At 52.3% G+C, this 26,776-nt stretch overlaps 2 protein-coding genes across 5 annotated transcripts; one reads left to right on the top strand and one right to left on the bottom strand.

The window, feature by feature from the left end:
* Window positions 1–8,197: 8,197 nt before the first annotated feature.
* Window positions 8,198–17,719, top strand: LOC100273634 (uncharacterized). 4 transcript variants are annotated; one of them, XM_020551370.2, is made up of 10 exons: window positions 8,285–8,767; window positions 9,029–9,164; window positions 9,899–10,165; window positions 10,561–10,788; window positions 10,894–11,032; window positions 11,102–11,172; window positions 11,254–11,353; window positions 16,976–17,039; window positions 17,118–17,189; window positions 17,301–17,714. In XM_020551370.2, exons 2-10 carry the CDS (start codon window positions 9,049–9,051, stop codon window positions 17,522–17,524), a joined length of 1,281 nt encoding a protein of 426 aa, XP_020406959.1. In that variant the 5' UTR covers window positions 8,285–8,767; window positions 9,029–9,048; the 3' UTR covers window positions 17,525–17,714.
* Window positions 17,720–18,022: 303 nt separating this feature from the next.
* LOC100279435 (uncharacterized) lies at window positions 18,023–19,616 on the bottom strand. The gene is given in 1 exon segment (NM_001152444.1): window positions 18,023–19,616. A coding segment is annotated over 1 exon segment (399 nt). The 5' UTR covers window positions 19,473–19,616; the 3' UTR covers window positions 18,023–19,073.
* Window positions 19,617–26,776: the final 7,160 nt, after the last annotated feature.

Genomic DNA, 26,776 nt, shown 5'->3' with positions numbered 1-26,776 from the left:
TAGCACGTAGCGTAGGTGCTTCCCGAGGGGCGAGATGAAGAGTAGGCCTGCGTCGGCTCCTATATTCATCAGCAACCCGTCGAAGAACATGGTCCAGAGCTCCGGTTGGATCGGAGCTGTTGGTAGCTGGGTGTCGACCCATTCAGCCACGAAGTCCGCCAAGACCTGGGATTTGATGGCCTTTCGAGGGGCGAACGAGATTGTTTCGCCCATGATTTCCACCGCCCACTTTGCAATCCTACCCGAGGCCTCTCGGCAATGGATGATCTCCCCCAGGGGGAAGGATGACACCACAGTTACCGGATGAGACTCGAAGTAGTGTCGCAACTTCCGCCGTGTCAGGATCACCGCATACAGCAGCTTCTGAACTTGTGGGTAGCGGATCTTGGTTTCGGACAGTACCTCGCTGACGAAGTAGACTGGCCTCTGAACGGGCAGTGCATGCCCTCTTCTTGCCTTTCGACCACAATCGCGGCGCTAACCACCTGAGTGGTCACGGCGACGTAGACCAAGAGGGCTTCTCCGGCAGCAGGGGGCACCAAGATAGGCGCCTTCGTGAGGAGCGCCTTCAGGTTCCCGAGGGCTTCCTCGGCCTCAGAGGTCCAAGTGAAGCACTCGACCTTCCTTAAGAGGCGGTACAGAGGTAGACCTCTTTCGCCGAGGCATGAGATGAAGCGGCTCAGAGCCGCGAGACATCCCATGACCCTTTGTACGCCTTTCAAGTCCTTGATGGGCCCCATGCTGGTGATGGCTGCGATCTTCTCCGGGTTGGCTTCGATGCCCCGCTCGGAGACGATGAACCCCAAGAGCATGCCTCGGGGCACCCCGAAGACACACTTTTCGAGATTGAGCTTGACGCCTTTCGCCTTGAGACATCGGAATGTCACTTCAAGGTCGGAAAGGAGGTCAGAGGCTTTCCTCGTCTTGACTACGATGTCATCGACGTAGGCCTCGACCGTGCGGCCAATGTGTTCGCCAAATACATGGTTCATGCACCGCTGGTACGTCGCGCCCGCATTCCTCAAGCCGAACGGCATGGTGACATAGCAGTACATGCCGAAGGGTGTGATGAAAGAAGTCGCGAGCTGGTCGGACTCTTTCATCCTGATTTGGTGATACCCTGAGTAGGCATCGAGGAAAGACAGGGTTTCGCACCTAGCGATGCGAGGCAGAGGGTAGGGAACCTTCGGACATGCTTTGTTCAGACCAGTGTAGTCTACACACATCCGCCATTTCCCCCCTTTCTTTCTCACAAGCACAGGGTTGGCAAGCCATTTGGGATGGAATACCTCTTTGATGAACCCTGCCGCCATTAGATTGTGGATCTCCTCGCCTATGGCTCTGCGCTTCTCCTCGTCGAATCGGCGCAGAGGCTGCTTGACGGGTCGGGCTCCGGCTCGGATGTCCAGCGAGTGCTCGGCGACATCCCTCGGTATGCCGGGCATGTTTGAGGGACTCCACGCGAAGACGTTGGCGTTCGCGCGGAGAAAGTCGACGAGCACTGCTTCCTATTTGGAATCGAGCCCGGAGCCGATCCAGACTTGCTTGGAGGCGTCGTTGCTGGGGTCGAGGGGGACGGACTTAACCGTCTCCGCTGGCTCGAAGTTGCCGGCTTGACGCTTCACGTCTGGCACCTCCTTAGAGAGGCTCTCCAGGTCGGCGATGAGGGCCTCGGACTCGGCGAGGGCCTCGGCGTACTCCACGCACTCTACGTCGCATTCGAACGCGTGTTTGTACGTGGGGCCGACGGTGATGATCCCGTTGGGGCCCGACATCTTGAGCTTGAGGTAGGTGTAGTTGGGGACGGCCATGAACTTCGTGTAGCATGGCCTCCCCAGTACCGCGTGGTAGGTTCCTCGGAACCCGACCACGTCGAATGTCAGGGTCTCCCTTCGGAAGTTGGATGGTGTTCCGAAGCAGACGGGAAGATCGAGTTGTCCGAGGGGCTGGACGCGCTTCCCAGGGATGATCCCATGGAAAGGCGCAGCGCCCGCCCGGACCGAGGACAGATCGATACGCAGAAGCCCGAGGGTCTCGGCGTAGATGATGTTGAGGCTGCTGCCTCCGTCCATGAGGATCTTGGTGAGCCTGACGTCGCCGATGACGGGGTCGACGACGAGCGGGTATTTCCCCGGGCTCGGCACATGGTCGGGGTGGTCGGCTTGGTCGAAGGTGATGGGCTTGTCGGACCAGTCTAGGTAGACTGGTGCCGCCACCTTCACCGAACAGACCTCCCGGCGCTCTTGCTTGCGGTGCCGAGCCGAGGCGCTCGCCGCTTGCCCACTGTAGATCATGAAGCAGTCGCGGACCTTGGGGAACTCTCCTGCCTGGTGATCTTCCTTCTTGTCGTCGTCGCGGGCCCTGCCACCCTCCGCGGGTGGCCCGGCCCTGTGGAAGTGGCGCCGAAGCATGACGCACTCCTCAAGGGTGTGCTTGACGGGCCCCTGGTGGTAGGGGCACGGCTCCTTGAGCATCTTGTCGAAGAGGTTGGCACCTCCGGGGGGTTTCCGAGGGTTCTTGTACTCGGCGGCAGCGACAAGGTCTGCATCGGCGGCGTCGCGTTTCGCTTGCGACTTCTTCTTGCCCTTCTTCTTGGCGCCGCGCTGAGTTGACGCCTCGGGGGCATCTTCCGATGGGTGGCCCTAGGGCTGCTTGTCCTTCCGAAAGATAGCCTCGACCGCCTCCTGGCTGGAGGCGAACTTGGTGGCGATGTCCATCAGCTCGCTTGCCCTGGTGGGGGTCTTGCGACCCAGCTTGCTCACCAGGTCGCGGCAGGTGGTGCTAGCGAGGAACGCGCCGATGACATCCGAGTCGGTGATGTTGGGCAGCTCGGTGCGCTGCTTCGAAAATCGCCGGATGTAGTCCCGGAGAGACTCTCCCGGCTGCTGTCGGCAGCTTCGGAGGTCCTAGAAATTCCCGGGGCGCACGTACGTGCCCTGGAAATTGTCGGCGAAAGCTTGGACTAGGTCGTCCCAGTTGGAGATCTGCCCCGGAGGCAGGTGCTCCAACCAGGCGCGAGCGGTGTCGGAGAGGAACAGGGGGAGGTTGCGGATGATGAGGTTGTCATCGTCCGTTCCACCCAGTTGGCAGGCCAGACGGTAGTCCGCGAGCCACAGTTCCGGTCTCATCTCTCCCGAGTACTTTTTGATAGTAGTCGGGGGTCGGAACCGGGTCGGGAACGGCGCCCGTCGTATGGCCCGGCTGAAGGCCTGCAGACCGGGTGGTTCGGGCGAGGGACTCCGATCCTCCCCTCTGTCGTAGCGTCCCCCACGCCTGGGGTGGTAGCCTCGGCGCACCCTCTCGTCGAGGCGGGCCCGACGGTCGCGGTGATGGTGCTCGTTGCCGAGGCGACCCGGGGCCGCAGGCGCTGTGTTGCGCGTGCGCCCGGTGTAGACCGAGGCTTCCCGCATGAGTCGGGAAGTCACGGCATGATGTTCCGAGGGGTACCCCTGCCTTCGGGAGGCGGAGCTCTCGGCCCGCCGGACCGTGGCGCCTTCCAGGAGATTCTTGAGCTCTCCCTGGATTCGCCGCCCCTCGGTGGTTGATGGCTCCGGCATCGCGCGGAGGAGCATTGCTGCTGCAGCCAGGTTCTGGCCGACCCCACTGGATGCGGGTGGCGGCCTGACCCTGACATCGTCGGCGATGCGGTGCAGGAAGCCCTGGGGTAGATGACGCATTTCTCCGGCCGGAGGTTGGCCCGCCCATGCCTGTCCGACGTCCCGGCGGACTGGCTCAAGCGCTCCTGCTCCCTCGTCGAGCCTGGCCTGCACCCCACGGATTTGCTCGAGCTGTGGGTCGTGACCCCTGCCGGAACGGGGACCACAACTAGCTCCCGTGGGATGTCAATGCGAGGCACCGACCTAGGGAGATCACCGTCCTCCGGCATACCGAGATGGTTGCCTTCGGAGGGACCCCCTAGATCGACGTGGAAACATTCGCGGCTCGGGCCGCAGTCCTTGTCACCGAGGCTACGGCTACCGTCGGAACAGTCGGAAAGGCAGTAGTCGCATGCGGTCATGAAGTCCCGCATGGCACTGGGGTTGCCAAGTCCGGAGAAATCCCAACAGAAGCTGGGCTCGTCGTCTTCCTCGGACCCAGAGGGCCCGTAGGTCGAGACGTCCGTCAGCCGTTCCCAAGGTGACCGTATACGAAACCCCAGAGGGTTCGGACTCGCCTCTGCGAGAGCGTCTGCCAAAGCGGAGCCGCTAGGCGGGTCGAGGCTGAATCCGAAAGGTGTGGGATGGGAATCGGTCGGTACCTCTTGGTCGACGGGCGGTGATGAAGTCACGTCGGGGACTGACTGCACCGTCGTCTTAGGTACGAGGGTGACACCCAGCAAGCCTTTCGCGAGCGTGCTGGCGTCGTCCGTTTGCTCGGGATTGGCGTGTCGCGGGGAGACAGCGCTCGTCTTCGTCTCAAGCGCGAGGTCGATGTCCGGCGCGCCCCCCGTTGGGGTGCTGGCGTTGTCGACTCGCTCGACAGCTGACGAGGCGCTGCCTCCTGCTTGGCCTTGGTTGCCCCGCCTCCTCCTCCGTCGGTGGGGAAGAGGACGGGGCGAGCTCGAAGGTTGTTCTTCCACCACGCGGGGAAGACGTCGTCGATCCCGCCGCCGGCGGGCGGACTGTCGGCCGCCATTGTCGCTGTCGCCCGGCGGTGGAAAGAGTATCATGTCGTAGCTGCCGTCGAGGGACATGAACTCAAGGCTCCCGAAACGGAGCACCGTCCCAGGCCGGAGAGGTTGCTGGAGACTACCCATCTGGAGCTTGACGGGAAGCTGTTCGTCAACACGCAGCAGGCCCCTACCTGGCGCGCCAACTGTCGGCGTTTCGAGACCGGGGGTCCCTAAGTCGACGAGTGAAATGTCGCCGCGTGCCGCGAGGCCGAGCGCGAAGGGGGGAAGTGAGGTGGCCGGAGATGGGCGTGAGAGAGGTGGAAATCCCGCGGCCTTCGTGTTCGTCCCGCGCCCAGGTCGGGTGCGCTTGCAGTAGGGGGTTACAAGCGTCCACACGGGGGAGGGAGCAAGCGGCCTCACGCGAGCGCCTGTCTCGTCCTCGTCCCCGCGCGGCCAACCCTCTCTAAGAGGGCCCTGGTCCTTCCTTTTATAGGCGTAAGGAGAGGATCCAGGTGTACAATGGGGGGTGTAGCAGAGTGCTACGTGTCTAGCGGAGGAGAGCTAGCGCCCTAAGTACACGCCATCGTGGCGGCCGGAGAGATTTTGGCGCCCGGTTTGTGTGATGTCGTGGTCGTCGGAGGAGCGCTGGAGCCTGGCGGAGGGACAGCTGTCGGGGCTGTCGAGTCCTTGCTGACGTCCTCTTGCTTCCGTAAGGGGGCCGAGAGCCGCCATCGTCAGGGAGCGTGCAGGGCGCCATCATTGCCTATCTAGCGGAGCGAGCCAGATGGGACGCCGGTCTTGTTCCCCGTAGCCTGAGTCTGCTTGGAGTAGGGTAATGATGGAGCCTCCTGTTGACGTGGCCGGCCCACGCCTTAGGTTGGGCGATGTGGAGGCTCCTCCGAGGTCGAGGTCGAGTCCGTCTTCCGTGGCCGAGGTCGAGTCCGAGCCCCTAGGTCGGGTGAGGCGGAGGCCGTTGGCTGAGGCCAGGGCGGAGTTCGAGTCCTGGGGTCGGGCGAAGCGGAGTTCGTCGTCTTCTGGGGCTGAGCCCAAGTCCGAGCCCTAGGTCGGGCGGAACGGAGTTCGTCGTCTTCTGGGGCTTAGCCCGAGTCCGAGCCCTGGGTCGGGCGGAGCGGAGTTCGCCATCTTTCGGGGCTTAGCCCGAGTCCGAGCCCTGGGTCGGGCGGAGCGGAGTTCGCCGTCTTCTGGGGCTTAGCCCGAGTCCGAGCCCTGGGTCGGGCGGAGCGGAGTTCGCCGTCTTTCGGGGCTTAGCCCGAGTCCGAGGCTTGGGTCGGGCGGAGCGGAGTTCGTCGTCTTCCGGGGCTTAGCCCGAGTCCGAGCCATGGGTCGGGCGAAGCGGAGCTTCCTATGGTGCCTGCGGCCGGGCCTGACTGCCTGTCAGCCTCACTCTGTCAAGTGGCACCGCAGTCGAAGCGGCGCAGGCGACGTTGTCTTTCTGTCAGACCGGTCAGTGGAGCGGCGAAGTGACGGCGGTCACTTCGGCTCTGTCGGCTGAGGGGCGCGCGTCAAGATAAAGGTGTCAGGCCACCTTTGCATTGAATGCTCCTGCGATTTGGTCGGTCGGTGCGGCGATTTGGTCAGGGTTGCTTCTTGGCGAAGACAGGGCCTCGGGCGAGCCGGAAATATGTTCGCCGCTAGAGGGGGGCCTCGGGCGAGGCGGAGATCCTCCGGGGTCGGCTGCCCTTGTCCGAGGCTAGGCTCGGGCGAGGCGTGATCGAGTCTCTCGAATGGACTGATCCCTGACTTAATCGCACCCATCAGGCCTTTGCAGCTTTATGCTGATGGGGGTTACCAGCTGAGAATTAGGAGCCTTGAGGGTACCCCTAATTATGGTCCCCGACACCTTGTCACTATATTGGGTCCGACTTTGAACCCATGCCTAGTGTCGGATCAGGTCGGGTTGACTCATGCCTCCCTGTTTGACGTGTCGGGTCGGGTTTTTTCAGGTTTGGTTGGGTTTTAGATAAAAATCATGTGACCTCATGACTAGGAGACATACAATAGAAGGGTCATTACTCTTGGGACCTCGTTACTAGGAGGCCACGCTGGTCTTGATTAACGAAGAAACCCCGATACTAACTCTGGTTACACAAGGATGTTCCTAACTAATCCACACACCACATAACATGGTTAATATGAAGACAACCACTGGTGCCTTTCGTGCCCCGGGGCACCCAACGATAGATCCTCGAGGCTCCTCCTACTCGAGGCAATTAATGATATAAATCCCTAGGATCTCTCGTGCCATAGGGCACATAACATTGTAAGCCCTCGGAGCCTCTTGTGCCTCGAGGCAACTGCACGCGATGGTGTAAGTCCATAGGGCTCCTCTTGTCCCAGGGCACATGGCACCATAAACCACTGCCCCCCTCACACCCGTAAGCCTCGAGGCTCCTCTCATCCTAGGGCAAGCCCATGGACCCTCACATCACGGGACATCTGGTGGTATAAGCCCTCGGAGCCCTACGTGTCCTTGTAGCATTGTCTGTTGGTCACAGTCCAAGATTCATGTAAGAAACCAAAATAGAGCAACACAATCAAATTGATGACACCTTCTCCCCCTTTGCTCACTCGTGTAGAGAGAAAAATAGAATAAGGGGAGAAGATCAAATAAATGTAGGATTGTAGCCTTGTAGGAACACACATGAGATCGAATACATGGGTAAAGGGACCATAAAACTTGGTCGTTGATCTTTCTATTGTTTATCTCTATGATTGCAGGGAAATATAAGTGAATACCTTTGAGACACTTGTTGGTATTCGAATATGCGTTTGTCTTAGTAACTTCGGAGGCGGAGCGTTCCAATAGGGTGTGAGCACGTGAATCGTTGAAAAAAACGTCTTTCTGCATGGCATATCTCTATTCGTGGGAACATGGTGACACACAACTTTATGTGAAATTACATTTGTGCCCTTAAACTTCATATGCATGATTTAAAGAATCCAATGAGGACATTGATGTACTTCCCTTCACAAAATGCGTCGTACAAGTCCCCTCAATCTTCCTCCACTCTGTGGTACCAAAGACGACATCGTGATATAAAACATATATCATTAAATTGATTATAAAATATATTCTTATACTAAACCTTATTTAAGATAAAAAAACATTAATATTATTTACTATAAATTAGATATATATCCATGTGTTGTACTAAAGCCACGATTTTTTGGCAAAACATCAATAACATGACGAGTAATTTCTACTTTGATTAAGATGAGAGACCAAGGTGCACATTTGATGTTAGTCTATATCAATATATGGTCGTGCAAAATACTGTTTTTATTGTAGATGATAAGGTTTATATAGTGGAGTTTAAAATGAGAGATGGGGATAAGTAAGGTGCTCGAGATAGTCTAGTTGTTTATACTTTTTTATAATTTTGTTAACCATAAAAATAGATTTAAATTAATTTATTTTTTTGTTAATTTATGGGCAGAGGAAGTATTATGATATCTTATCTTAAGCCTTAGCGTGTTTTATGGTCTAGGTGACATATTCACATATGTCCACTTGATAGTTGCTACCTTACTACGACACCCAACGCTAAACACTCTTCTCAATCAAATTTGGAATCACTACAGGGTCTTTTCAAGAAAATGACCGATACCGTCTCCGACCTCCTCCCTTTTGCGCTAGCTTCAGAGCATCATCACCACTCCACACCACCGCCCCAGCTCGCTTCCCTCCCCGCTACACGGTCGCTCACCAGTCACCACCCACCACTGCTTCCATGCTCCTCGCCTCGTTTCCAGCTCGCGAAACTTAGCTCCAGATCCTCTCCCCCCCCCCCCCCCCATCCACCGCGCCGCATTAACCTCAGATCCACCCGGCGAGCTCATTTCAGATCCATCCATGCGCTTCCCGTTCCTTTTCGCCCTCCAGCTGGTCGCCTTGGCGGCGGCAGCGTCGGCGGCCGAGGTCGCGGTGACGCGCTCTTCGAGGATGGTGCACCGTCTGTCAGACGAGGCCCGGCTGGAGGTGGGCCCGCGTGTGGGGTGGTGGCCGCAGCGAGGAAGCGGGGAGTACTACCGCGCGCTAGTGAGGAGCGATATCCAGCGGCAGAAGCGGCGGCTCGCGGTCCTCTCGCTCTCAAAGGGCGGCAGCACCTTCTCCCCGGGCAACGACTTAGGCTGGTGCGCCTCATACCCTGCGGCCCCGTTGGATCTTACGCTCCTCGACTTTTTAACTGTTTTACTCCACTGTGAATGTTATAATGTTACATTTTGTATTCATACTACGAGACAGTAGCATTAAAAAAATCGGCTTTATTATATAATTATTAATATCTTCTACCCATTTTGGTCGGCAGCGTTTTACTGTTTTACATTCGGAGCTACGTGCTTTGCTGCAAAAGTTGTAATCTAATCTTATTTCATCTAACTTTTGGTGTCAAGGCTATATTACGCTTGGGTGGATGTTGGGACGCCTGCTACCTCCTTTTTGGTTGCATTGGATACTGGTAGTGACCTTTTCTGGGTTCCCTGTGACTGTATCCAGTGTGCTCCCTTGTCTGGCTACCGTGGAAATCTGGTATGCACCCCCTTAGTTCAGTAACTTTGATGTTAATATCTGAAGATGTCGTATTGTCAAGCGGCTGTCAGCTTGAGTTGGGACCTACGAGAATCTTTTTTTTCCCAAAGACATATTTGCTTGGTTCATGCCAAATTACTGATGCAGATGATGACCTGAATCTTGACATTTTTATTACCTAAGACACAAATCTTGGTTGAAGAAACTAATACATTGCATGCGGTTTGCTCTAATTCCATTGACTATTGGATATCGTAGGAAAAAAAATGCAAACTGATTTCTAAACTTGGAAAGTGGAAAGTAACATGACTGATCTGTAAACTTCCCACCATGTCTCTGGGTCATTTTCAGTTTAAATTTCACTATAATCACTGTTCTTGGCTGCGTTCAAGTTGTGGTGCAAAGTATGTACACCATTATGTGACCATAAAATATCACACGGACAAGAACAATCCATCTATGTTTTGATGGAAATTAATTTCTCCACTGTTCAGCTGCAATTGTAAGTTGCACAGGCACACCGCACACCTACATTTCATTGTCATGGCTTGCAAGTTTGATACTGGCCAGGTTTTTATTTAGGAGTACAAGTGGTGGTGTCATGTGTGAACTTTGGTTCTCTTCTGTTTTGTTCATTTTAAGTTTCTTCTATTTCTTCCTAACAAGTGCAGAATAAGAGGAGGCTACCATGATTTTAAGCAGTTTAGTGCTTATTTCCAGTGATTGATTGGCAGGTGCTCCATCATAAATGGAGCATCTATTATGCAGGATAGAGATCTTAGAATATACAGGCCTGCTGAATCGACAACAAGTCGGCATCTTCCTTGCAGCCATGAGCTATGCCAATCGGTTCCAGGCTGCACAAACCCAAAGCAGCCTTGCCCATACAACATTGACTACTTTTCAGAAAATACTACCAGCTCTGGTTTGCTAATTGAGGATACACTACACTTGAACTACAGGGAGGACCATGTACCCGTGAATGCTTCAGTTATTATTGGGTAAATTCTTGCCGCTTTCTCAGTCAACATGAACTTTGTACTTATACTTCATAAGCAATACCGTTTCCATGGCATAAATGAGTAATGCTATTTGGCAAATCACATTGTCCTCACATGGATTGTTGTATTGTACATTTACTAGTGAAGTACTCATAATTACTCGTTACACTTTGTAGGTATCAGATCTGTGCATTTGCATAAGACATTAGTATGTTTATCCATAGCCACTCTCCCAATCTTTGCCTCTTGATTTCATCTTGTGTTGTTACTGAGCTTCAATGCAATCTTGTATCAAAATAACTGGAGTTAGAGATGCTGCTCAATGGTTGATTGTCATGATTTTCCTGACTTTGTGGCACTTAGTTTTACTGACATTGTGTGTCCTTCTGGTATAGCTGTGGTCAAAAGCAAAGTGGTGATTATCTGGATGGTATTGCACCGGATGGACTCCTTGGCCTTGGAATGGCAGATATTTCAGTTCCTAGTTTCCTTGCTAGAGCTGGACTAGTTCAGAATTCCTTCTCGATGTGCTTTAAGGAAGATAGTTCTGGGAGAATTTTCTTTGGAGACCAAGGAGTGCCCTCTCAACAGTCTACACCGTTTGTTCCTCTGTATGGCAAACTGTGAGTGGCTCAAAGTGATTAACGTATCAGCTAATGCAATCAGTTTTTGTAGTGATTCTTAACATTTTTTCAAAGCTTCACTTACACTCTTTCTTAATTTTCCAGTCAAACTTATGCTGTTAATGTCGACAAATCTTGTATTGGACATAAATGTCTTGAGGGTACTAGCTTCAAGGCTTTAGTCGATAGTGGAACATCATTTACTTCTCTTCCTTTCGACGTTTACAAGGCTTTCACAATGGAGGTGACCATCCACGCATTTGCAGCTGGTTGCTGATGGGTATTTTCAGTACTAATTTCATACAAATTTCAGTTTGACAAACAAATGAATGCTACAAGGGTGCCTTATGAAGACACTACCTGGAAATATTGCTACAGTGCTAGGTAAATTGTGGCTTCATTTGGGTATTGGTTTCATTTATCTGATTGTGCTGAAGGAATTCACTATATGTGATTTACATGCAGTCCTCTTGAGATGCCTGATGTGCCAACCATAACCCTGACATTTGCTGCGGACAAGAGCTTGCAAGCTGTTAATCCTATCTTGCCATTTAATGACAAACAGGTATATCCACTTTGTTGGGCAAGGAAAAATAACCATACTCGAAATCCATCATTTGTGAATGATGGATAGTCATGTCAAGTGAATAATAATTGTGTCCTTTTTGCTGTCAAGTGACTCAAATCTAAGCTCCCGAATGGAAATGTGACTCAGTTGAGCTTGCATCCATAACATACTGATATATTATAACTTGATCTGAGTTTTTACATTTAAAGCATACATGCACAACATTGCTAACATAAGTACTCATATTGCCATTTTTTATTTTGAAGTATGTGCTGAAAAAATGCTTTAGTTAGTTTGCATGACTCGTTAGTCCATATACCCCTAGAAAAAAATGTTTAAGTTAGTTTTTGGACGGCCTGTTTGGAGAGGGGATTAGGATACAAGTTCTTGGGATTTGATGAGCGATCCTTTTATGATCGAGGGCTCGAGGCCTTACATAGTTGTAGATTGGTAGTCACTGATAGAAAGTAATTTGTGATACTATTACAATACCTCAGCGTACATGTATATAGGCATTGTGGACATGCCCACTTGCCATATTACAATCCCTTTCCATATTACAATCCAACACTTCCCCGCAGTCTAAACTGGGAGGACCGCGAACATTAAGACTGGACCTAAACTCCGTGAATACGGATGTCGGCAAACCTTTCGTGAAGATGTCGGCGTACTGAGACGTAGTGGGAACGTGCAGGACGCGGACTTCACCTAGGGCGACTCGCTCTCTGACGAAGTGGAGGTCGATCTCAATATGCTTGGTTCGCTGATGTTGAACCGGGTTGGTGGAGAGATAAACGGCGCTGACATTATCACAATAAACCACTGTAGCACGACGGAGTGGACAACGAAGCTCAAGGAGGAGCTGACGCAGCCAGCTGGCTTCGGCGACTCCATTCGCGACTGCTCGATATTCCGCCTCTGCACTGGACCGGGACACTGTGGGCTGTCTCTTGGAGGACCAGGAGATGAGATTGTCCCCAAAGAACACCGCATAACCTGAGGTGGATTTGCGAGTGTCGGGACATCCCGCCCAATCTGCATCGGTGTAGACTGTGAGATCAGCTGGAGAGGTCCGGTGAAGGTGCAACCCGAGATCCAAAGTACCCTGAAGATACCGAAGAATGCGCTTGAGTGCACTTAAATGAGGTTCTCGGGGATCATGCATGTACAAGCAGACTTGCTGAACTGCATAGGCTATATCTGGCCTGGTGAAGGTGAGGTATTGAAGAGCCCCAGCAAGACTGCGGTACTGGCTGGGATCAGAGACAGAAGCACCATCAGCAGGGAGTTTCGAGTGAGTATCCACAGGAGTGCTGCTTGCCTTGCAGTTATTCATATCAGCTCGCTCCAGTATCTCCAGCATATACTGGCGCTGAGAGAGAAAAAGACTGTCACCGCGGCGCTGGACGCTGACACCCAGAAAGTGGTGGAGAGGCCCCATGTCTGTCATAGAAAATTCCCGGCGGAGAGCTGCGATAATCCGGTGAAGAAAACTCGGAGATGAAGCAGTAAGAACAATATCATCAACATATAGCAGGAGAAAAGCCACATCAGCACCTCTGTAGTAGATGAACAGCGACGTGTCGGACTTGGCCTCAACAAACCCAAGAGAGGTGATGTGAGAGGCAAAGCGATTGTGCCAGGCGCGAGGAGCTTGCTTCAAACCATAGAGTGACTTGTTCAGACGGCAGACATGATTTGGCTTGGCGGAGTCAACAAACCCAGTAGGCTGGACGCAGTAGACTGTCTCATTCAGGTTGCCATGGAGAAAGGCATTCTTCACATCCAGTTGGTGAATTGGCCATGAGCGAGACAGAGCCAGGGTGAGAACAACTCGGATGGTGTCTGGTTTCACAACTGGACTGAAAGTTTCGTCGTAGTCAATGCCCGGGCGTTGTGTAAACCCGCGAAGGACCCAGCGAGCTTTGTAGCGGTCAAGAGAGCCATCAGACTTGAACTTATGACGAAAAACCCACTTGCCGGTAACTAGGTTGATGCCAGGAGGGCGAGGCACCAAGGTCCAGGTGTCATTGGCCTGCAGAGCGTCGAACTCGGCCTGCATAGCCTGACGCCAGGCCGGGTCCGAGAGAGCTGTGCGAACGGATGACGGTAGCGGAGAGGTGGCCGTGACCGTCGTGCTGAGGTTGAGACGGTCCACGGGTTGTCGGAGGCCGTCCTTGCCACGAGTGCGCATGCTGTGCACATTGGTGACGGGGACGATCGTCGTTGGAGCAGTGGCGACGGTGCGGCCGGTGGTCCGTCCGGTGTCACTGGCAACAACCTGGGACGCGGAGTCCGCAGGGGCAGCGACACCAGCCGGATTGGTGGAGGGACCGCCCTGGTCGGGCTGACCGCCGTGGCTGAGCGGGCCGAGACCAGTGGTGCCCAGGTCACTGCAGCCGCCCAGACCACGGCCGGGTTGGCTGCCATTGCCGCGTCCACCTTGGCTGCTGGACGAGGCAGTAGAGTGAGGGCCGCCGGCTGTCCCAGGTGCGGCATCCATGCCTCCAGGGAGACGTGTACCTGCATTCACAACTCTTGGCCAAATAGGCGAAGAGGAATCATCAGTATCGTCCAGGAACGCTAGTGTGGTGGAATTCTGGGGGGAGGTGGACATCTCGGTGAAGGGAAACAACGTCTCGTCGAACACAACATGACGAGAGACGATGATCCGGTTAGAGTGGAGGTCGAGACATCGATATCCCTTATGGTCCGAGGAATACCCGAGGAAAACACACAGGGATGAGCGAGGTGATAGTTTGTGTGGAGCTACAGAGGATTGGTTGGGATAGCAGGCGCAGCCAAAAACACGAAGGTGAGTGTAAGATGGCTGAGTGCCGTGGAGAGCGAAAAAGGGGGTATGGCCGTCTAGGGTTTTAGTGGGATGACGATTGAGGAGGTAGGTGGCGGTGTGGAGAGAGTCAGCCCAATAAACCGGAGGAAGACTAGCCTGAAACAGAAGGGACCGCACAATGTTGTTGATTGTGCGAAGAATGCGTTCTGCACGTCCGTTCTGTTGGGAGGTGTATGGGCACGACATCCGAAGAATGACCCCGTGAGTGAGGAAGAACGTGCGGGCCGAGGAGTGATCGAACTCGCGGCCATTGTCGCACTGAACTGCCTTGATGGAAGAGTCAAACTGCGTGCGAACATGAGAGAAAAAGTTAGAAATGACACTGAAAGTTTCGGACTTAAGACGTAAAGGAAAAGTCCAGGTGTAGTGAGTGCAGTCATCGAGAATGACTAAATAATATTTATAGCCAGACACACTAACCACTGGAGATGTCCAAAGATCACAATGTATTAGGTCGAAAGGATTAACAGCACGAGAGTTGGAGACACTAAATGGTAGGCGCACATGGCGACCTAGCTGACAAGCATGACAAATGTGATCATCAATGTGTTTATTACATGAAATGGCATTGGAACTAATAAGTTTAGATAAAGCCGCATGTCCGAGGTGACCGAGACGACGATGCCAAAGTGAAGAAGACGTCGTGGTGGTGGCGAGGGCAGTGGTGCTGCTGGATGGTATGGGAAAGAACGGGTAGAGGTCACCCGTGCTATTGCACCTGGCGATCACGCTCCGTGTCTGAAGGTCCTTCACAGAAAGACCAAATGGGTCAAATTCAATGGAACAATTATTATCAGTAGTGAAACGACGTACAGAGATTAAATTCTTAATAATGCTAGGTGACACTAGAACATTAGAGAGAACAAGAGGACGTCGTTCTGTAGAGAAAGAATGTGACCCAATAGATGTAACGGGAAGCGAAGCTCCGTTACCCACAATGATAGATGAAGGACTGGATGACGATGGAGGGTGAAGGCTAGAAAGGATACCAGCGTTGTTGACCATATGAGCACCGGCGCCGGAGTCAGCATACCATTCGCCCGACGGAGGAGGTGTCAACGTCATGGCGTTGAAGTTGCTGACAACGGCGGACGGATCCCAGGACGGGCCCTGCATTGGCGTCCAGGGCTGCTGCTGCAGCTGCTGTGGTGGTGGTGGTCCTCCATAGCTGAAACCAGGAGGAGGCCCAAGAGAGTACGGCTGCTGCACGTACTGCTGCTGGGCGGCGAAGGCAGCCGGCGGGGGACGGAACGGCGTCCCAGAGGCGTTGGGTGGGCACGGCCAGAACTGAACGTGGCCTGCCCACGGATTGTAGTACTGCGCCTGGGGTTGCGGGACCGAGTGCTGCTGATTGCGTCCGCGACCGCCGCGACGACGGTTGGTTCGCTGGTGGCCGTGGCCGGCCTGGCCGCCCTGGCCGTAGCTGCTCTGGCCGGGCTGCCGTCCTTGGCCGTGTCCGCCCTGGCCATCTTGCCCGTGGCGTCCGGTCGGGGGACGAGGGGCAGCGACGAGGGCAGTCGACGTGGAGGAGGCCGGAGGATCAGAGGCCCCGGCGGCCTCGCTGGCGGCGATGTCGTCGATGTCGATTTCCTCGAGCAGGAGAAGCATGCGAGCCTCCTCGAAGGTGGGGAACGGCTGCCGCATCTTGAGGTTGGAGACCATGGGCCTGAACTTGCCATTGAGGCCGCGGAGGAGGGTAAGTACCAGTGTACGATCGCCGATCGGATCGCCGTAGTCGCCGAGGGTCGCCGCCATCGTCTCAAGACGACGGCAGTAGTCGGTGACAGAAGACGAGCCCTGTTTCGCCGTGCGAAATTCCGCCGAGAGCAGTAGGGCGCGTGATTCGCGCTGGCCGAGAAACTCGTTCTCGAGGTATGTCCAGGCGCCGCGAGCATTGGGCTTGCGGTTCATCGTCGACTGCTGAAGATCGGCATGGATCGTGCCGTAGATCCAAGTGAGCACGGTGCAGTTCATCTGCACCCACGCTGGACGATCGGTGTTGACGACGTCGGAGAGGACATGATCCGTGAGGGCATATTTGCCCAAGACGGTCAGAAACAGAGCATGCCACCGGTTGTAGTTGTCCGCAGCGCGATCCAAAACCAGGGGCACGAGGACCTTGATGTTGAGGACGACGATGGCTGCGGCGTGGACGGTGGCGTACCTGGCTTCGTACGCGTCGAGCGCAGCCGCGCGTTCGCGCTCCTCGCGTGCCGCGCGCTCGGCATCGGATTCGGCCATGGCGGACGGACGAGCGCCTGCAGCTGTGGCGGCGGCGCGGAAACGGCGGCCCGCGACCTGGAACGCGCGGCGCGAGGGAGGATGCGGCGCGCAGTCGTGCGGTCGATGCGGCGTGCAGAAGCGTGGTCGCGGGGGCCTGCAACTGCGGCGGCGGCGCGGAAGCTACGACCCGCGAGAGGAGGCGGCGTGGAAGAGAAAGGGGAGGCGTCGCGCAGATGCGCGCGGTCGCGGGGAAGGAAGGAGGCCGGCCGAGGGCGAGCACCTGGCGGCGGCGGCGGCGCAGCGCTCCGAGGGGGAGGCGCGCGGCGTGATTAGCGGAAGCGAGAGGAACAGGAACCTTCTCGTGATACCATGATAGAAAGTAATTTGTGATACTATTACAATACCTCAGCGTACATGTATATAGGCATTGTGGACATGCCCACTTGCCATATTACAATCCCTTTCCATATTAGTCACATGTTTTTATTTTTTTGGGTAGCAGGCTAGCAGCTGATCATCTTGTGTGCCGATTTATGTTACAGGGGGCACTTGCCGGGTTCTGCTTAGCTGTGCTGCCATCAACAGAACCCATTGGAATTATTGCCCGTAAGTCTCCAAATGTAACTACGCGGTTTGTTCTTTTGGTATTTAGTGTTCATACATACTGTAAATTTCCAAATGCAGAGAATTTCCTGGTTGGATACCATGTTGTTTTCGACAGAGAAAGCATGAAGCTGGGCTGGTACCGCTCCGAATGTAAGCCATATCCATCTGCCATGGAAATAGACCAAATTCTACCATTCACCTGGTACTCCGGAAGTGCTAAACATGTGGTAACGGCGTAACGCCCATTCCTTGCGAGCGCAGGTCGCTACGTTGAGGACAGCACGACAGTGCCGTTGGGCCCATCGCAGCACGACAGTCCAGAGGACCCGTTGCCGTCGAACGAGCAGCAGACTTCCCCGGCCGTGACGCCTGCGACGGCAGGCACGGCTCCGCTCTCCTGTGCGACGACGAATCTGCAGATGCTCCTTGCTAGCTCTTACCCATTGCTGTTGCTGACGATGTCGAGTGTGTTCTTCGTCTCGTGAACAACCGATATACTACTAATCGATAGCCTTGTATATTGTATGTGCTTTATTTATGGTGTTTTTTTCTTTATGTGTTGCTCTAGAGGTTTATAGATCAGCTGTATTTTGCCTCCGTTGTTGGTCCCTGGGATAGCCTAGCAATAGCAATCCCCCGACTCGAAATGCAGAAGTTTCAGAAATGGTGCGGAAACGAGCATATGCCCTCGCAGTCTGCTACTCTGCTTGCACATCATCTATCGTCTTTGACACGCATGGGCTGATGGGCGTGGCCAAATCCACTTAGCAAAAGCTGCAGCGAAGCAGGCGATTTTTACCCGTCCCCCGGAACGCCGGTGCGTGCTCCGCTACTCAGATTAACCTACTGCAACGCACAACAGCAGCACCATTCCACTGCGCTGCACAGCACAACCGTCACACGAGACGAGACCTCGCACCAGCCACGACTACTCGCCTCCCCTTTTTCCCCCTCGTCGTGCTCTCTTGTCAACCCCCAATGCAGCACGCACACCCTCTCCTCTCTCCCGTCCCCTCACGCAGTCACAGTCCATCTCGCCATCGCATTGCCTAGTTCAAAAGGCCTCCGAAATCGAACAGTCCCTGCCGGGTGCCGGCCTCGTACAAGCAAAAGACAGACAGTTCCCGCATCAACCGGCTAGCTAGCTAGCCCTTCAGGACCTCGCTGCATTCCCCATGGGAGGCGCCATGAGGCAGCTGCTTAGCTTTCTGGGAGCGATCAATGGCCGCCCCACCCCAGGGAGAAGACGAACGACGACGCTGCGGCGGCGCCTGGTGCGGGACGGTGGAGCTGAGGGTCAGGATGAACTGCGAGCGCGAGGTCAAGAATGCTTTCTCCGGCATGCATGAGAGGTTGGTCATCCGTCACTCTGGTCCCCTGGCCTGGCCTGGCCCCTACGCGTTCGCGTCAAGTTTTCGTTGCTCGCCAGCATTGCGCCCACGACCATCGCATGGTGGCATCACTCTTCTCGTCTGTGCCCTGATGATGAGCCTCTCTGCAGTCTGCACCCACTGAGTCAGTCAGTAATAGTATAATGAGGGGGTGTTTGGTTCTATGGACTAAAGTTTAGTCCGGGTCACATCAAGCGTTTGACTTTCAAATAGGAGTATGAAATATAGACCCAACCAACTGTACTAGATTCGTCTCACTTTTTAATCTTCGGCTGAGAAATTAGTTTTATAATCCGACTACATTTAATACCCCGAACGGAGGTTCAAACATTCGATGTGATAGGGGCTAAATTTTAGCAGGGGCAAATCAAACACCCCCTGACTAATGACCATCGTGTCCTTTCAGAACAAGCTTTTTTTTACTGCTGCAGTAGTGCAGCACAGCAGCAGCATATGCCGGCGGCATCCAACAATAGCGAAAGTTCCACTTGACCACTTCGAATCGAACTATCGAAGTGATTTCCTGAAGAGGAGCCCAAGTTTACCGTGGCGATTAATAACTCTGATGAAGCTGCCCGCCTGCCTGCAGGAGCAGTGGCGAATCTAGCCGAAAATATGATCGGAGTCATCAAGAGCAGCTTTGCTATATCATACAAATTTTTATGAACTTTAACAGTATTTTGCTAAAATATTTATAAAATTTATCGGGGTCGGCTGACCCCGATAACCCCCTAGATTCGCCCCTGTGCAGGAGTGCAGCATGTGGAGGTGAACCGGCTGCAGCAGAAGGTGACGGTGACGGTGACGGTGACTGGCGAGGTGGACCCGGTCGTGGTGCTGCGGCCTGCGGAGGGCCCAGCCCACGGGGAAGAAGGCGGCGGAGCCGTGGACTGGCCCCCATAACACTGCCGGCTGCTACGCCCCGGCGGCCGTGGCCCTCTACCGCGTCGGGCCGGCCCAGCTGCAGGCCCACGACGGCAGGTGGGCAGACCCGTACCTGGTCTCGGTGAGGAGCGTGGAGGCGGACATAGGCGCCGAGCATATCAGCAGGTTGTTCAGCGACGGCAACCGCAACGCCTGCTCCCAGTGGGTGAGCTCCGTAAAAATTGTTGAGAACTACGTTACCGCGGATCACCAGATCCGCTCCCTTTTTTCCCGTCAGCAGTAGAGACGCGAGAAGTTATAGAGAACTCGTCTTCCTTCCCAGAAACACGACAGAGGAACACACGAGACACAGAATATATAATTGAGCCTCTGGCCTCTTTTTCTTCTCTATTCCATATGAGGGGGTACATGTTTTATATATAGAGACGTGATCGCCCTCAGGGGAATATTCGGTATTTGCCCATATAACCCTTCATTAGGGTTTCTCAACACTCCCCCTTGGGCGAATACCGCGACCAACACATGTCTCATTAAAACTCCCAAAAAAACCCAGTGAGAAAATATGGAGAAAGAGCGCATGGTGACGCATATTGCATTTGCACTTTGTTGCCTCGTTAAAAACCTCATGTGAGAAACTTCAGGAAAACTCACCAAGGAAAAAGAGTACAACTGTCATCAGGACATATTTCGATCTTCTGGATCATGATTCCATCGAATCTTCTACAAGGGCTAAATTTAGAAATGTGCTCCCCCTGATCCTTGCAAAACCGTATCAATATGGCACAACATCTTCTTCTGGAAGTATACACGCATAGAGATTTAGCAAACAGATTGCATACTGTTGCAAGGATTATATTAGGAACTTCACCTCTACTCACTTCTAGGATATACGAGGTAAGTGCACGTATCAACATAAACAAGCCACTTTTACTAATGGTGTTCGATCGACTGGATCTTTATATTTGATAGAAACTTCCATAAAGGTTCACATATTGGTCATCAAGCTGATGCCTTCAGGGCATAGAATATGACATTTATTGTCTCACGGATGTGATTAATATAAGCATTTGCTCCCCCTGACGATGACATCTGTCAAAGTCGTTATCCCTTATAACTCAAGCATATTCTTCAAGATATATGTTTCATTGTTCATCTGAAATAACGAGAATGGATGAGATTCGGGTGCTATAGTTTTCTATCTTACACCACAATTTATACATAGCGGTGCAAAGCAAGTAACATGTCCTTCTATAGGACTTTAGGGGATAATATAGTTGCAATAGTACATATTCTAAATATGACACATCGCTCCATGTGTTCATTCATTGCAACATCTATGATCGTGTAACAAAAGTCCATCAAAGATTGTAATTCATCAGGGATTTTTTATCGATCAGATACATCGTTATAGTTTGTCATTCTGGCACAATGGGGATATTTTGCCAGTAACACCTAAACCTTATAGGTTTCTGCCATCGAGGCTTTAGAGGATACCGTAATTCCACATATAGTGGAAAATACCATGAGTAAAACTCGTGGAATGCACATGTGCTTATTCGGTGAACTTCAAGTCCTTTGATACCTCATCTTATTCCTTTTCGGGTCTATATGGGTCTTTATCCCTTTATAGGGGTTATCAAACTTTGGTGTTCAACACAGACTTTGTTTCTTCTGGAATGGTTCCATCTAGGAATGATAATCTCAACTACGAGATATTCTCCCTACATAGGAGAGTGATCATTCATCAGGAATGTATTATTTGGTACGAGATTTATATGTTGCATGTTCATAATTCAAATATATGAGTCCTCCTAGGATAACATGATGGATCTTCAGAATCCTATTAACTACATATTTTAATTCATGCCATTTGCCAGATATATTACATAGCGGAACATTGTTTATTCAACACATATGTGGGATGGATCTCTCACAAGACCATTTGAACCATCGCAGTCACCACACATTATTTCAATAGTGCCCATAAATGTCCGAACTTCAAGCTCACGACTTTTATTTTGCGATTATTGGTTCAGCCTCGATTGCCTTTATCAATGACCCGATAAGAGAGTTTAAAGCACTCATGCCTAGGACTTTGTTTTGGATCCCTTTGCAATCTATAGAGGCAAGATAGGTGTCGACACATTTGTCTCCCACATTTAATAATGATCTCCGTCATTTCCCAAAATGAAAGATTCATTGTTCCGTATTCCCAGCACAATGATATTGTGCGCATTGCTAGGAACTTCATCATCAAGATGAACCTCTTTGTGAGGCAAATCACCAGCAGGGCGAGTTCATCGGAGGAGAGTTATTTACAAACCACGTGAATATGCAATCAGAACATATGCTTCGACTAAGGCTAATGGATCATATTCGCAGGCGTCCCCGAAAATAGATCAAATGCCAATAAGTCAAATGTGGATATGATATTAATCCCGGGTATATCCACGTCTACATTAGGTAGAAGCATTCAAACCAATATGATTAATTGAAAGGGAAATAGGCTTACACCTTTTCCTAATTGATTTTGGTGGTTGAATTGCCCAACACAAATAATTGGACTAACTAGTTTGCTCTAGATTATGAGTTCTACAGGTGCCAAAGGTTCACAACAAACCAATAAAAAGACCGAAAAAGGATTCAAATACAAAGGAGCAAAGTCAGCCGAAGTGTGCCCTGGTTTGGCGCACCGGACTGTCCGGTGCACCACCGGACAGTGTCCGGTGCACCAGGGACTCCAACTCCGAACTGCTCACCTTCAGGAATTCTGGAGGCCGCTCCGCTATAATTCACCGGACTGTCCGGTGAGGCACCGGACTGTCCGGTGTGCCAGCGGAGCAACGACTACTTCAGCGCCAACGGTCGCCTGCAACCGCATTGAATGCGCTACAGTGCGCTTAGATGTTAGGCTCGCGCCAGGAGGCGCACCGGACAGTCTACAGGACCTGTCCGGTGCACCACCGGACTGTCCGGTGCCCCAGAAGACAGAAGCTCCAACGGTCAGAATCCAACGGCCAGGTGACGTGGCAGGCGCACCGGACTGTCCGGTGCGCCATGCGACAGACAGCCTCCCAACGACCACTTTTGGTGGTTGGGGCTATAAATACCCCCAACCACCCCACCATTCATTGCATCCAAGTTTTCCAACTTCCCACACCTTACAAGAGCTATAACATTCAATACAAGACACACCAAAGAGATCAAATCCTCTCCCAAGTCCATAGTTCATTCCAAATCAAATAGTGACTAGAGAGAGAGTGACTTGTGTTCATTTGAGCTCTTGCGCTTGGATTGCTTCTTTTTCTCATTCTTTCTTGTGATCAACTCAATTGTAACCGAGGCAAGAGACACCAATTGTGTGGTGATCCTTGCGGGGACTTTGTGTCCCATTTGATTGAGAAGAGAAGCTCACTCGGTCTAAGTGACCGTTTGAGAGAGGGAAAGGGTTGAAAGAGACCCGGTCTTTGTGACCACCTCAACGGGGAGTAGGTTTGCAAGAACCAAACCTCGGTAAAACAAATCCTTATGTCTCACTTTTTATTTGCTTGCGATTTGTTTTTCACCCTCTCTCTCGGACTCGTTCATATTTCTAACGCTAACCCGACTTGTAGTTGTGCTTAAGTTTATAAATTTCAGATTCGCCCTATTCACCCCCTCTAGGCGACTTTCAATTGGTATCAGAGTCCGGTGCTTCATTAGAGCCTAACCGCTCGAAGTGATGTCGGGAGCATCCGCCAAGAGGGAGATCGGGACCGACGAGAAGCCCGCCACAAGCCATGGGAATGCTCCATCCAGGGAGTCCGCCAACAAGGTGAAGGGATCCCCTTCACACGACAAGTCGCGTCGGAGCGGTGACAAGAAGAAAAAGATGAAGAAGTTGGTCTACTACGAGACCGACTCTTCGTCGCCATCCACCTCTGACTCCGACACGCCGTTCGTAACTTCTAAGCGCCATGAGCGCAAGAAGTTTAGTAAGATCCCCCTACGCTACCCTCGCATTTCCAAACGTACTCCATTACTTTCCGTCCCATTAGGAAAACCACCTATGTTTGATGGTGAAGATTATAATATGTGGAGTGATAAAATGAGGCATCATCTAACCTCACTCCACACTAGCATTTGGGATGTTGTTGAGATTGGAGTACAGGTACCATCACGAGGGGATGAAGACTATGATTCGGACGAGGTCGCCCAAATCCGACACTTGAACTCCCAAGCCACCACTATACTCCTCGCCTCTCTAAGTCGAGAGGAGTATAACAAGGTGCAAGGGTTAAAAAGAGCCAATGAGATTTGGGGCGTGCTCAAGACCGCGCACGAAGGAGATGAGGTGACCAAAATCACCAAGCGGGAGACGATCGAGGGGGAGCTCGGTCGGTTCCGACTCAACCAAGGCGAGGACCCACAAGCCATGTACAACCGCTTGAAGACCTTGGTGAACCAAGTACGCAACCTCGAGAGCACCAAATGGGATGACCATGAGATGGTCAAGGTTATTCTAAGATCCCTCGTTTTCCTTAACCCTACACAAGTTCAATTAATTCGAGGTGATCCTAGATACACGCTAATGTCTCCCGAGGAGGTCATAGGTAAATTTGTGAGTTTTGAGCTAATGATCAAAGGCTCCAAAAAGATCATCGAGCAAGGTGACTCCTCCATGCCCGAAGCACAACCCGTTGCATTCAAAGCAACGAAGGAGAAGAAAGAAGATTCTACTCCAAGTAGAATCCCCATCGACGCCTCCAAGCTCGACAACGAGAAAATGGTGCTCATCATCAAGAGCTTCCGCCAAATCCTCAAGCAAAGGAGGGGGAAGGATTACAAGCCTCGCTCCAAGAAAGTTTGCTACAAGTGTGGTAAGCCCGGTCATTTTATTGCAAAATGTCCACTATCTAGTGACAGTGACAGGGGCGACGAAAAGAAGGGGAGGAGAAAGGAGAAGAAGAGGTACTACAAGAAGAAGGGCAGCGATGCCCATGTTTGCCGGGAGTGGGACTCCGACGAGAGCTCCACCGACTCCTCCTCCGACGAGGACGCCGCAAACATCGCCGTCACCAAGGGTCTTCTCTTCCCCAACATCGGCCACAAGTGTCTCATGGCAAAGGACAACAAAAGGAAGAAGGTTAAATCTAAATCCTCCACTAAATATGCGACATCTAGCGATGAGTCTAATTCTAGTGATGATGAGGATGATTTGTTAACTCTTTTTGCCAATCTTAACATGCAACAAAAAGAGAAATTAAATGAATTGATTAGCACTATTCATGATAAGGATGAACTCTTGGATAGCCAAGAGGCCTTTCTAATTAAGGAAAATAAGAAGCATGTTAAGGTTAAAAATGCTTACGCTCTAGAAGTTGAAAAATGTGAGAAATTAACTAGTGAGCTAAGCACTTGCCATGATTTAATTGCCAACCTTAGAAATGAGAATGCTAGATTAATTGCTAAGGTTGATTCAAATGATTGTGATGATTCAATTGTTAATCTTAGAAATGATAATGCCAATTTAATTGCTAAGATTGACAAATTGAATGCTTCTCTTTCTAGCCTTAAGATTGAAAAAGAAAAATTAATTGTTAAGGCTAAGGAACTAGATGTTTGCAACGCTTCTATTTCCAATCTTAGAAATGAAAATGATATTTTGCATGCTAAGGTTGTTGAATTAAATACTTGCAAACCCTCTACATCTTCCATTGAGCATGTTACTATTTGCACTAGATGTAGAGATATTAATGTTGATGCTATTCATGATCACCTAGCTTTAATTAAACAATAAAATGATCACATAGCTCAACTTAATGCCAAAATCAATGAGCATGACTTAGAAAATGAAAAATGTAAATTTGCTAGAAGCATGCTCTATAGTGGGAGACGCCCTGACATCAAGGATGGCATTGGCTTCCAAAAGGGAGACAATGTCAAACTTAATGCCCCTCCTAAAAGATTGTCTAACATTGTTAAGGGCAAGGCTCCCATGGCTCAGGATAACGAGGGTTACATTTTATACCCTGCCGGTTATCCCGAGCACAAGATTAGGAGAATTCACTCTAGGAAGTCTCACTCTGGACCTAATCATGCTTTTATGTATAAGAGTGAGCCATCTAGTTCTAGGTAATCCACTCATGCTAAATTGCCTAAGAAGAAAGCTCCTAATGCATCAAATGAACCTAGCATTTCATTTAAGACTTTTGATGCATCTTATGTTTTGACTAACAAATCTGGCAAATTAGTTGCCAAGTATGTTGGGGGCAAACACAAGGGCTCCAAGACTTGTGATTGGGTACCCAAAGTTCTTGTATCTAATGTCAAAGGACCCAAAACCGTTTGGGTACCTAAAATCAAGAACTAAATTTGTTTTGTAGGTTTATGCATCCGAGGGCTCAAGTTGGATCATCGATAGTGTCGGCGTTTCGAAACCAGGGGGGTCCCTGGACCGACGAGTAAATTGTCGCCGCGTGCCCCAGCCCAGATGGGTCGGTGTGAGACGGAGCACGAAGGGGGGAGGAAGCCGGAGGGAGACGTGCGTGAGAGGTGGAATCCCGCGGCCTTCGTGTTTGTCCCGCGCCCGGGTCGGGTGCGCTTGCAGTAGGGGGTTACAAGCGTCCACGTGGGAGGGAGCGAGCGGCCTCACGCGAGCGCCGTCCTGTCCTTCCTCGCGCGGCCAACCCTCTGTAAGAGGGCCCTGGTCCTTCCTTTTATAGGCATAAGGAGAGGATCCAGGTGTACAATGGGGGTGTAGCAGTGTGCTAACGTGTCTATCGGAGGAGAGCTAGCGCCTTAAGTACATGCCATCGTGGCAGCCAGAGAGGTTTTGGCACCTGGTTCGTGTGGTGTCGTGGCCGTCGGAGGAGCGCTGGAGCCTGGCGGAAGGACAGCTGTCGGGGCTGTCGGGTCCTTGCTGACGTCCTCTTGCTTCCGTAAGGGGGTTGAGAGCCGCCATCGTCATAGAGCGTGCGGGGCACCATCATTACTCGTATAGTGGAGCGAGCCAGATGGGACGCCGGTCTTGTTCCCCGTAGCCTGAGTCAGCTTGGGGCAGGGTAATGATGGTGCCTCCTGTTGACGTGGTCGGTCCGTGCCCTAGGTTGGGCGAGGTGGAGGCTCCTCCGAGGTCGAGGTCGAGTCTGTCTTCCAAGGCCGAGGTTGAGTCCGAGCCCCTGGGTCGGGCGAGGCGGAGACCGTCGGCTGAGGCCAGGGCTGAGTCCGAGCCTTGGGGTCGGGCGAAGCGGAGTTCGTCGTCTTCCGGGGCCGAGCCCGAGTCCGAGCCCTGGGGTCGGGCAGAGCGGAGTTCGTCGTCTTCCAGGGCTGAGCCCGAGTCCGAGCCCTGGGGTCGGGCGGAGCGGAGTTCGCCGTCTTCCGGGGCTGAGCCCGAGTCCGAGCCCTGGGGTCGGGCGGAGCAGAGTTCGTCGTCTTCCGGGGCTGAGCCCGAGTCTGAGCCCTGGGGTCGGGCGGAGCGGA

The sequence above is a fragment of the Zea mays genome, chromosome 4 (genome assembly GCF_902167145.1).
Source record: "Zea mays cultivar B73 chromosome 4, Zm-B73-REFERENCE-NAM-5.0, whole genome shotgun sequence".
In the NCBI taxonomy this organism is placed as follows: Eukaryota; Viridiplantae; Streptophyta; class Magnoliopsida; order Poales; family Poaceae; genus Zea; species Zea mays.
This window is presented reverse-complemented; position numbering and strand designations above follow the sequence as displayed.